Source organism: Ictidomys tridecemlineatus, chromosome 7, assembly GCF_052094955.1.
Source record: "Ictidomys tridecemlineatus isolate mIctTri1 chromosome 7, mIctTri1.hap1, whole genome shotgun sequence".
NCBI classification, from domain to species: domain Eukaryota; kingdom Metazoa; phylum Chordata; class Mammalia; order Rodentia; family Sciuridae; genus Ictidomys; species Ictidomys tridecemlineatus.
In genome coordinates this window covers 146,370,633-146,383,036 of record NC_135483.1, presented here as the reverse complement: position 1 = coordinate 146,383,036, position 12,404 = coordinate 146,370,633, and the positions used below count along the sequence as shown (strand labels likewise).

The window sequence follows — 12,404 nt, the reverse complement described above, 5'->3', positions numbered from 1 at the left end:
TCCATCAATTGATAAAGAGATAAATAAAAGGTGGTACTTCCATATCGTGGCATATTAATTACCAATGAAAAGGAAGTACTGATGTGTGCTACAATGTGGATGAATATTGAAAAATTTACACTAAGTGGAAGAAGAAGTCAGCCACAAAGAACCACAGATTATATAATTCTATTTATATGAAATGTCTGGAATACCCAAATCTATTGAGAGTGGGAAGAGTCTGGGGGTGATAGCTAAGGGGTACCTGTTTTCTTTTGGGGGAAATTAGAATGTTATAAAATTATAGTGATGGTTGCACAACTCTGAATTTGAATACACTGGGAGCCATTTAATTGTGTTCTCTATGTGAGTGAATTCTATAGTATGTGAATTACGTATCAGTAAGGCTGTTAAAATGGTCAATTTTTTTACATGCTATTTTCCAGCTCGTCATATAGAGTTCAGGAAACACATTAAGGACATTAAGGTTCTTGAGAAAAAGAGAGCCATGTTTGAATGTGAAGTCTCTGAACCTGACATTACTGTACAGTGGATGAAAGATGGCCAAGAACTACAGATTGAAGAGAGGTTAGTCATTTTGTCTAACTGTATCCCAGTAATGTTTCTTTTGAATCACATACATTAAGCTCCAATTTCCATTTCATCCACAGAATAAAGATTCAGAAGGAGAAATATGTCCACCGCCTTTTGATCCCATCCACACGGATGTCCGATGCGGGCCAGTACACGGTGGTGGCAGGAGGCAACATGTCCACTGCTAACCTCTTTGTAGAGGGCAGAGACGTTCGCATCCGAAGTATTAAAAAGGAGGTTCAGGTATTGTCTACAAGCTGAATTTTATGAGACATCATCAATAGTGCCTAATCCATAGTTTTATATTTTAATTTTTGATTTCTAAATTTTCTTTCTTTCTTTTTTTGTTTGTTTGATGTCTAAATTTTCTAGCCACAGTCTTTTGAAGATTACAATCAGCTCATCCCTGCTGGCTTAGATTCTTATGCTGACACCAATTTAGTCATAGTTTCTACTCACTTGGGGAATATGTGTGTCCTTAGCAGCTGTCTAAGTACTTTAATTAGAGCATCTGTAGAGACCTCACTGTAACAAGTGGCCACTTGCTGAGCAACACCAACCAGAAATGAACTAAAATTTAAATTATGATGTTCAGACATCAATTAGAATTAAGGAAATTTAAAATGAGGTAGAAAATTCTTGGGGTTTCTATCTAGGGAGAGGCAGGTGTGCAAGGATTTGGTGCTGAGTACTCTTTCTGTGAGGAATTCCAATCTGAGCAGCACTGGACTCCTCTCAAGGATGCTGAGCAAACACCTTTGCTCTCTACTGTATTTGCAGAGTTGGTCCTCATGGGTACCAATCTTCCCAAGTGATGAAACGGAGGGAATGTGTTCAGAGAAATACTTTTTGAGTTCAACTTCACCATATTGCTTATCCAAAGACCTTAGGCCATCGTGAAAAAGCTTTCAACAAGGATTCAGATCATCTGAATGTCTTCTAGTCTTTATTTTCCAATTCTGAACCTTGTTGCTGTTTTTTCTTTTTTTTTTTTTTTACTTTTAAAGCAAAGATAATAACTCTGACCTAGCTTGCCAAGTTATTGTTCATATAATATGAAATCAAGTTGAATAGTGACTTCAAAGAGCTCTATAAATAATTGAAAATCCCCAGTGTAATATGTCATTACTTTTTTATTATTAATTAAGAAGCAAACATTTAAAGATGAAATGATTGTCTCCCTGGACAGCCTCCCTCATTAGTGCAGGTATAAACATGATTCTCTACAAAAGAAGTTTGGGTAGAATTTGTCAAAGACTAGGCAGGAAAAATTAGAATATTACATAATCAGCCAACTTATAATGTACAGATTTTGTATGCTTGTCAAATCAACAGTTTTAGAAACAAGAGGAAACTAGATCAGATTTCAGTTTTCTTTTTATGTTACTCTATCAACAGGTCATTGAGAAACAGCGTGCTGTAGTTGAGTTTGAGGTCAATGAAGACGATGTAGACGCCCATTGGTACAAAGATGGCATTGAAATTAATTTCCAAATCCAAGAACGACACCAATACGTGATAGAGAGAAGAATCCACCGTATGTTTATCTCTGAGACCAGACTGAGTGATGCGGGTGAATACACCTTTGTAGCAGGAAGGAACCGGAGTTCTGTGACTCTTTATGTCAATGGTACGTTTTGTATGGATCCATCTGGAGTAATCCTGTCTTTTAAGTAACTGAAGTTCTGGTAGTTCCTGGGCAGTTTCTAAAGAACCCATGGCACTTATATGACTGAAGATACATTTATTTTCACACTATACTTCTGGGAAAGGGAGGGTAGCTATTACAAGTATTATTGAGAGGTCATTCCCAGGAAGTACCTAAAGGCCATATCCTCTTTTGATTGATCAATGCTGTTGAATGTCCACGGTGTGCCAATTATTATATGTCCCACATATGATTCTAAATATTGCATTAAAGTGTTTTAGTCCCAAGTGCTTAAGTACCAATACCAACATTATACAGGTGATAAGAGACATTTCCAGGTTCTGGTGTGAAGAATCTGGGAGAATCCTAAGATTCCCTTTGAGACTGTGGGAGGGTCCAGAGCCACAGATACTATGGATCTAGGTCCTTATTGCCTCAAGCTCTAAGATCAGAGGTTCAAGTTCCACATACTACCAAGCACTCTGGCGGAGCCTGAGAGCAGTCTGTCCTCAGGCGGTTACCATTAGACCTCTGCTTTCTTCATTAGAATCCTTATTGCTGAATTTGAGACTGGTCTAGATTGAAGGCTAATCTAGATACACCTTCCTCCCATCCCTATCCTGGGCTCTATCTTGAACACAATACCCATGAGACAGACACAGGAACACTCAAAGATTCACAAATGTGAACCATTTACCAAACCATTTTCCTGGGTTCCTAAAAGACCAACCGGTCATAATATCCAGTTTTTACTTCTGTACTAGTGGTGGGGAAGCTGAGACATGAAGTAAAGTTCTTTTCTGTAGTAGTGTTAGAAACTGGCCTTGTAAAAGTCCTTTCTCCCTTTGGGTTTTGCGAACTGCCCAGGTCCCCTTGCTCATTCAACACTGAGAATAAGCTTTAAGTAACATAACAGAAAATTTTGTAAAATCACTTAATTGAGCTTAACTAGATCTTCAATAATATTCATTTATTCTTTTAATACATACTGATTGCATTTCGCTGGCACCTGTTTATAGTGAACTGACAATGATATATACACAAATCCTTGCAAAACAAATAAGCCTGAATGGAATGAGCTGCCCCATTGCATGACTTTTATTTGATTGATTAATTGATACTAGGGATTGAACTGAGGGGTACTTTATCATTGAGCTATACCTTTAGCCCCTTTTGATTTTTTATTTTGGTCTTAGATCTTTCTAAATTGCCAAGACTGACCTTGAACTTGTAATCCTTCTGCCTCAGCCTCCCAAGAAGTTGAGATTATAGATGTGCATTATTGCACCTGGCTCCAAATGACTTTTAAAAATAAGTAGCTCACAGAAGTTGTTCTAGAATTATCTTAGGCGTTCAATGTTATGTACCATCAAGGAACTAAAATAATCATGTTATAGTGAGAAACCGCATTCTCAGCAATACCCTCCATCCCATGTTAAAAAAAAAAAATCTTCTGAAGCTGTTCCTTCTACTTGAGGGTGAAATTCTTGCTTAGAATAAATAATGTTTTAATATTTAATTTAAAGATATCACAATTCCAAAGTTTTGCTTCTGGCAACAAATGAGTGTAGAGTCCTGTGTGCTCTCTGTGTTTTCATACTTTTTCATAGGCTGTCTCTGTCCTTTTCTTCCAGCTCCAGAACCGCCCCAAATTCTGCAAGAGCTCCAGCCGGTCACTGTGCAGTCTGGCAAGCCTGCCCGTTTCTGTGCTGTGATATCTGGCAGACCACAGCCCAAAATTTCCTGGTACAAGGAGGAACAGCTGCTTTCCACTGGCTTCAAGTGCAAATTTCTTCATGATGGGCAGGAGTACATGCTTCTGCTCATTGAAGCTTTCCCAGAGGATGCTGCTGTCTACACCTGTGAAGCCAAGAATGACTACGGAGTTGCCACGACCTCTGCTTCACTTTCAGTGGAAGGTAGGAGTGCTGCTTGCTAATGAAGCCTGCAAGCTAGCTTCTTTGCTCTCCCAGTGCATTTAAATTACAATCTGGAACTTGTAAAAGATTCTATCCAACTTTGAAAGTGCTCCATTGCAAAATAAATGAAGATAAATCTGCATGCTCCCTTCTGTGAGATCTGTGTGGTGAATTAATCATGACAAAACCTTTGGTCTTTTTGTTTAGTTCCAGAAGTCGTGTCTCCTGATCAGGAAATGCCAGTTTATCCTCCTGCCATTATTGCCCCACTTCAGGACACTGTCACTTCTGAGGCACGGCCAGCCCGTTTTCAATGCCGAGTTTCTGGGACAGGTAGGCTTATACACAAAGGCTCTCATTGCTAGTATTTACAAAGAATGATGGAAAGAAAAGCTTCTCTCACCTTTTCCTCTATTACGAACATCTTATGTATAATGTGAAGCTTGATGGGTATCTAGCAGGCTCACTTGAATTATTGAATGAAGAATTAGATGAATACTTTCCACTACTGTTTTATGGCCTTAAAAATGGTTAAGGTGGTAAATCTTGTGTGTGCACGTGTGTGTGTTTTCACCACAGTTTTAAAAAAAATAGCTCAGTGTTTTCCACTAATCATCTAAAAAACGTCATGTTCCCTTATGAATGTAGCTGCACTTTTATCCCTTGATTGAGACATTACAATGATAAAAACTATACATATTATTGTACTAATTATAATAACATCTGCAAGTGTTTAAAAAAAGAGTCCATTTACATGTAAGACATTATTTAATCTAAGAACAATCCTGTATGAAGTATCTTTGAAAGACAATAGCGCTCAAAAGTGGGAGCTTAATGGTCAGAGAGGCTGGATTTGAATCTTGGCTCCAATGTGTGACCTTCAGCAAATGTGTGGTTTATCTGTTTCTCTTTCCCTCACAAATGAGGGAAATTCTAAGATTGTATTCAATCTTAGAATATTCATCTCTTGAGGGAGAGATACCGAACTAGTAATGGAACCTGGTGCATGCAACATGGAATCTATTAGAAAGTAAGCTCCATGAGAACAAGTGTAGATTCTTACTCGAGAATAGCACCCTGGTACATAGCCGGCACTCCATAGCAGGGGTGGCTTGGACAGTGAATGACTGTTATGTGACCAACAGCAATCCCTGAAGTCCATTACCAGGATTAAGACTTGAATCAGTATAATGTCCAGTGCCATCATAGAGAAATCACTGCTTCTATTTTTATTTGAAGCTTACATTTTACACATTATCAGCCCTTCCCCTCACCCCGGAAATCTGACCTTGGAAAAATGAAACAATACATGTAGAGCCATTTCAAACCAATTATGATTGCACAGATAGAGATGAGATAAATCAAAAGAATAAATTATTGATTTGTCCTAAATGAAACTCATTGCCTCATTTGCTTAGCTTTTGTATACTAACACTAAAGGGAAATTTCAGAGCTCAAGTATCTCACTGTACTCTTAATCAATTTTATTGTTTTGCTTATTTTGCTTCTCCCATTAGTTTATAACCCAATCTCTACCTTGCCAGGGTCTATTTTCCCAAACAAGTTAGTATTTCAATAAGTCTTCTGACCTAATGATTTCCTCCTCTGGGATGGAGATGGTAAGCTGGAAACCAAATGGACCTGTTGGATTGTATGAGCATAATTAAAGTGCAATACACATAAAACACCAATAGGCACAGTGCCAAGTGACTGGTGCTGAATGCATTCATTTTATTATACACACAGAGAGGCTGTATATACATATAAGTCTAGAATTGGATGACAATACAGGCAAAGACTAGAGACTTTCTGTCATTGAGCCATAGTGTTTGAGAAACACTAAATATCAATAAATCAGGACTGATCTGATAATATCCTACTAATACAATAAAGAAAAATTTATTTTAAAATCAAATTCATTAAAACTACACTAAATAATTTACCCATTTATTGAATATTATAGAAAGTTTTTCATATAAACAGATATAGATCATCCAAAGTAGTAATAGTTATCTCAGCTATATTTATATAAATTTTTTGTCTATAGAAAAATATAGTTTTGCCTTGAAGCTGTTGCAAAGACATATTTTAAGCTTTCTATAAGATTCTGGAGTAGAAAGAGAAGAATTCTGTCTTTTCTGCATGACTAATGTCTTTAAATGCTTGAATGAGTCTTATAAATTCATGAGATCATTAACTCCCTATGTGTGGTAATATTTCTTATACGTGTAGAGGGTTAAGCATCCTCTTGTAGATATATTTTCTATATGACAGATATTGAATTCATTAAATAAAATGCCCTTTCAAAAGCTTACCAAATCACAAATTCATCCCTGGGTCTGAAAGTATTTCCACAATGTACCCTCACTAGGTATTACTTAAAAGAGTAAACACAGTCCTGCCTTCTATGAAGTGGATAAAACTGAGTTTTCAAAAGCCTTGGTCTTGTGTTTCTGGGGACTCCTGAACCATGTCACAGGGTTCTAAGCCATCTGGTGATGCTTTTCTCACAGTGAAAATGTTATTTATGGCAGGTCTCTGGTGACCCCTACTGGTCAAAGATAAATTTAGAAAAGTAAATTTTTTTTGCCTCTATTTTATTTTATTTTATTATTGATTAAAAAAAAAACAAATGACAGCGGAATGCATTACAATCCTTATTACACATATACAGCACATTTTTTAATATCTCTGGTTGTATATAAAGTATGTTGACACCAATTCATGTCTTCATACATGTACTTTGGATAATGATGTCTATCATCCTTACTAACCTCCTGCCCCCTCCCTTCCCCTCCCACCCATCTGCCCTATCTAGAGTTCAATTTTTAACAACAGCTAACAGCTAGCTTCTTGCAGGTTAGTGTCATTTATTTAGAGGCTGATAGTGACAGCTAGCTAAATGAAATAACTGGTAGTGAGGGGTGTCCATTGTTCATTTGAGCATCTATTCCATTTCTATTCTACTGACATTTATTGTACCCCTACAGTTGAGATGTTATACTAGGTGTCAGGGGTGCACAGAACAGGCTGTAGATGAGGGGAGGAGTGTGGGCAGCTGGAGCCCAAGGTTGTAATCGCTACAACAAGTCCACGCATCAGTCTGGGAGATAGTCAGAGGAGGCTGTATTGAAGAAGTAAGACCATCAGGCACAACGATGTTACAGGCAGAGAGAACCTTCCTAAAGTCACTTTGTGTTCTGCAAGTGACAAGTGATGGAGTGTGGTTGGAAAGCAATGTCCTGAGAGGATGAGGAAGCTAGAAAAGAAGACAAAGGCCAGGTACTGAAGTGTTGGTATTTTATGCTTAGGATTTTGGAGTTTATCTTGTTTACTTTGAGGAACCACTGCAGGAGTTTTAAACTCCTGGGTAACATGATCAGGCTTGTTTTTGAGAAATAACACTATGATAAGGAACAGAGGAATGGACAGAGGTGGGAGGCGAGACTGAAGAGGGTCTGGGGAGAGGCTGCTATTGTAGGGTGGAGAGTGCTGGCCAGTCTTCCCCAAGGGGAGTCAGGAGGGAGAAGTAAGTATATTGCCAAGGGAGGTTTTGCCCTTTGGCTCATGTGCTGTTGGCAGTTCATGCGTGTCCTCCTTCAGTTCACAAAGGAAAAACTGTCAGTGGGAGTAGCAGAGGACCTTGTACAGGGATGAATGAACTCTGCATCCTCCCGTTTCCATTGGCGATTAAAAACACACCTAATAGATCAAGTAGTTGCAGGATGGCTGTGCAGTTCCATGTGATGGTGTTGCCAATTATGTCACATGTCCTTGTCTTTTGGCATGGAATTGAAGACACTGTGATGTTAGTTACTCTCATTCTAATAAATGACTTGTACCAGTGGTTTATAAAGCCTTTCATGCATGCTATGTCATTTAATTCTCACAGCCATTTTATGCAATGAATTGTGGCACTCCTCGTTTTTCAAATGAGAAGACTAATCAGAGAGGCTAAATGATATAGCCAAAGTCACACAGCTGGCCCAGTGCAGTCTCAGGATTCCATTCTTTAACTTACCTTGGAACAACAAACCAATATGTTTCATTCAAAGGAGAACCCGTAGTTTATAAACATATAAACTATCATAGGAAGGAGGGTAACTTTCATAGATCAAAATTGCTGCCAAAAGGCTAAGAATGGGGTTGTTAGAAGATTCCTATGGATGGTATTGAGATAGGAAGTGGGATAGTTTCAAAAACAAGGTGGCTTTAATTCTGGCAATTTAAACCTAATTTTAACACCTAAATTTAAAATGCACATTACCATAAAGTACAACAGTATAATAATATTTTATCCTTTATTTGGGTTTGTATTTCTATTAAGATGGCTCAAAACATGTATGGAAATAGTTTTATTATAACTGCTACTTGGGGAAAAAAATTTTAATTTTTAAGGTGCCCAAATTCCATGAAGCTCTCAGTGTTTGTCTGTCTCTCTCAATTTAAATTTTTTTCTTCTGTACAATTATTTGTGCCATACATTTTGCTTAACTGAGCCTTTTGACACCTGTTCATTGGTAACAAAAAGTACAGATTTTTGTCTTCGGCCTTCAAGAATGTCTACTTTAGACTTTATAGGATGTTGATTTTCTCAGCTGTCTTTTTGATTGATCACTGTGAAAACTGCAAGTGGAGATTTTCCTTATTTCTGTCTCAGAATACAGCCACAATCCCAAATCCGTCATTCATAATGACTGCTTTTCAGGACCATGTTTTTCTCAAGGTCACTAAATACGTCAAAATTGTGTTCCTGTCTGTATCCACCACATGATCTCCAAATGCCTCAAAAGAGTATAACTAAAATTCTATCATGTTAAATATTTCAAACCAGTGAGATAGAGCAAGACACATTTTTCTAGAATCATGATTCCTTCCTGAAGATGAAAGGAAGTCATTTAATAGTGGATTTATAGTCCATTCAAAGGAAAGGAATAATGTCCTTAAATAAGCATGAAATGCAGTCTCTAGTCTGATATCATGTTTGCAGGTAAAATTTAACACTTACTTATTTGGAGGACTTAGATGTTGACTTTTCTTTTTGATACAGATCTAAAAGTGTCTTGGTACAGCAAAGACAAGAAAATCAAGCCATCTCGGTTCTTTAGAATGACTCAGTTCGAAGACACTTACCAACTGGAAATTGCTGAAGCTTACCCAGAAGATGAAGGAAGTTATACTTTTGTTGCTAGCAACGCTGTGGGCCAAGTGTCAAGCACAGCCAACTTGAGACTGGAAGGTAGAGTAAAGCCACTTTAAGGCCACATTTTGATAGAGCTCTAATCTCACAGCACCAGTAACAATTACTAAGTATTTCATGTAAATCATTGTTGGTCCTACCATTTTCTTTTAATTCAACTAATTATTTCCATGTCATATGCAGTGCTCTGGCTCCTCAGTTACCCTTTCTCCCCATGAGTCATGGACCATTATTTTTTATTTTGCCTGCTTTTTCCCCATAGACTTGTGACAGGTCACTGTCATCACCAGCTTTTCTGTCTCCTGATCAGCCTGTGTCCCAAAGGGGAAAGAGATGCTGAAAGAATGGGCATATTTGTTTTCTCATTTAGCTGGGATGAGAATCATTAAAAAAAAAAAAAGCAATGAAGTGCCATCAACTCCCATTGTATTGACACAATTATGATTTTACAAGAGTGACAGTAGACAATTTCATATCTGTTCACAAGCTGGAGGTATTTACCATCCCTCAAAGAAGGCCTAGTGTTGAGTGGCCAGGTATTAAAGTGGATTCACATTTCTGTTAGTTGGGGATGTGAAGTTGTCAGCAGACATACTTCCTTCAGTTCAAAGACAGGGTAACATGCTAATGCATCAGACTATTTTTTTCTGAATGAATATAGTCTAAGTAGTGTTAGGTATACACAAATACACAGTGATTTAGGAAAATGTATGTTTGTTCCTTAACTTTAAACACTTACTATAATGAGATACTTTCTTAATAATAAGTAATAATAAATAAAATAATAAATAATAATAAATAAAAACAGAAAATGTTGTTTTACAATCAGAGGAGGAAAAGAAAAGGATACCTAAACTCATTTCTGAACTCCACTTTTCTCAAACAATATGATGAAGTTCCTTAACCAATTGGAGTCTCAGCTTTCCTGTCTGGGAGTGGAAGTGAACTTGTGTGACTTTGATTCAGTAGTGACATCCAATGGCAAAGCATTAAGATTGGACTGGAGTTTAGTTCGTTGTTGAAATTTGATACAGATCTTTAGACAACTCCAAACGTGTTTTGGTTTCAGTGCAGGGAAAAGACATTAAAAACTGGCATGCTTCTTTTCAGGATTTAGCAAATGTGAAGAAGTTACATCAAACTCCCTGTGGCATGTCTCTTCATCAATTTCATTTAAGAAGGAGGCCTTTGGCCAAAAGCCCATCTTCATCCAGCCTCTATCAAGCCTCAGGGTGCACAGCGGGGAGACAGTCAGATTTCATGCAAGGGTTTCTGGTGTTCCCAAGCCAGAAATCCAGTGGTTTCATAATCAGCAGCCAATTCCACCAACAAAAGATGTAGTTTTCCATTTTGAGGAGTCCACAGGCATGGCTATATTGCTTATAGTTGATGCTTACTCAGAGCATGCTGGGCAGTATTCTTGCAAAGCAGCCAATAGTGCTGGGGAAGCCACTTGTGCAGCTATACTCACAGTGACTCCGAAAGGTAAAGCCCATCTTGCTTCAAGGACTTTGACTTGCTGCATACCTTCTAGTCCCACTGTTACTAACGACAGTCTCTGCTGTTTGTTTCACTGCATACTGTAGTCAGCCTGTAATTTACTAATAAAGTAACACCCAACAAGGCTCCCCAAGTCCTCGACCATGGCTCGACCTATGTACCTTAAATCTCACGTGTGTTCTGTGCATTGGAGAACCAGTAATGATTTCTCTAGGTACCAACTTGGCTTGACTTTTTTCACTTCTCTAAACAACTTTGCATCAGTATATGACCTATGTGCTGTATATTGTTCATATGATGGAGGGAGAATAAATGGTATCCCAAATAGAGTCAGTTAAAAAAAAAAAAAAAAAGGAGGGGTTGGGGAAATAGACTGTGTCACTCCACGTAGCTGCAAGGACAACAGAAGGAAGAAATCAGAACTGTATGGCAACCGCATAAGCCTTCATCAACCACTCATGACTGGAACGCTGGGAATGAATTTTCTTTTTGTGTGATCCTGACATCCATACTGCATCTGGCATGCTGCTTCCAAGTGACAATGACACCTTTCATCTTCATCTTCCATGCTATTATATGTTACTAACCTAGCCAAGTGACAAAGTTGAGATCTTAATATTCTTTTCTTTTTCTTGTCACTTGATTATACAGTGCAAGCCCTAGATAGGCAAAGTTCTGGGAAAGATGTAAGAGAGTCCACCAAGTACCAGGCAGTGGCAGATTCCTCTTTCACAAAGGAGGAGAGCAAAATATCCCAAAAGGAAGTTAAGTCATTTCAAGGATCATCATATGAATATGAAGTGCAGGTTTTTGAAAGTGTATCTCAAAGTTCTGCCCACACAGCTGCCTCTGTTCAAGATGTAGAGTTGCACCATACCACGTCCCTTTCACAAATTGCAGAAAGCTCTGAGTTGTCTGAGAAATGTGCTCAAGAGTCCATGGGTGAGGCACCGAAGATTCTCCTGCACCTTCAGGACCTCACTGTGAACTGTGGTGACACTGCTCAGTTCCTCTGTGTGTTAGAAGACGAATCTTCTGTTGATGTAACCTGGACTCATGAAGGCATAAAGATAGAGGAATCTGAGAGAGTGCAACAATCTGGAAATGGAAATCTTCAGTCTCTTATCATATACAATGTTCAGCTGGCAGACCAAGGACTGTACAGCTGCATTGTACACAATGGCTATGGAGAGAAGACCACATCGGCCGTACTAAGCATAGAAGGTGGTTATTTGATTTTTTTTAGCTATGAATTACCTCATTTCATCTTCATCGCTTTATGTAAGCAGCTTTTCATGCAGCTATGCAAATTGAAACAACATGTTAATTAGAATGTCTCTGGTATTTCTCTTTATAAATGGCTTAGGAAAGTAGGCCAAGTCAGTGGCCAAACTTGTCATGATAATTTAATTTTCTACTCTAGATTCAGGAAGTTTAACTTTCAAGTCTAGGTTCAGGAAGTCAAGATTTATTTCATATCTGCTGCTTTTTATAATATTTACTCTATGAGCCACCTAGAAAGTGTACCAAAGAAAGCTTCAATGTTGCAGTTTGCTGTGTACTT

General features: G+C 38.1%; 2 protein-coding genes across 3 annotated transcripts in view; both read left to right on the top strand.

Annotated features, from left to right (window-relative positions):
- Nucleotides 1-12,404, top strand: part of Ttn (titin) — a 263,368-nt gene that overhangs the window by 35,253 nt on the left and 215,711 nt on the right. For both annotated transcript variants that reach the window (XM_078017672.1, XM_078017673.1), the window contains exons 38-43: nt 426-567; nt 651-816; nt 1,972-2,203; nt 3,856-4,140; nt 4,348-4,473; nt 9,191-9,379. In XM_078017672.1, coding sequence (XP_077873798.1) covers nt 426-567; nt 651-816; nt 1,972-2,203; nt 3,856-4,140; nt 4,348-4,473; nt 9,191-9,379 — 1,140 coding nt within the window. The remainder of the gene's footprint in view (nt 1-425; nt 568-650; nt 817-1,971; nt 2,204-3,855; nt 4,141-4,347; nt 4,474-9,190; nt 9,380-12,404) is intronic.
- Nucleotides 10,708-12,171, top strand: LOC144365354 (uncharacterized). Its single transcript, XM_078016412.1, has 2 exons — nt 10,708-10,825; nt 11,492-12,171. The coding sequence occupies exons 1-2, from the start codon at nt 10,708-10,710 to the stop codon at nt 12,169-12,171; spliced, it is 798 nt and encodes a 265-aa protein (XP_077872538.1).

Coding starts and splice junctions, on each gene's coding strand:
- LOC144365354 (XM_078016412.1), top strand. CDS start 10,708: ATGGCTATATTGCTTATAGTTGATGCTTACTCAGAGCATGCTGGGCAG. Junction 10,826..11,491: donor ACTCACAGTGACTCCGAAAG/GTAAAGCCCATC, acceptor TTGATTATACAG/TGCAAGCCCTAGATAGGCAA.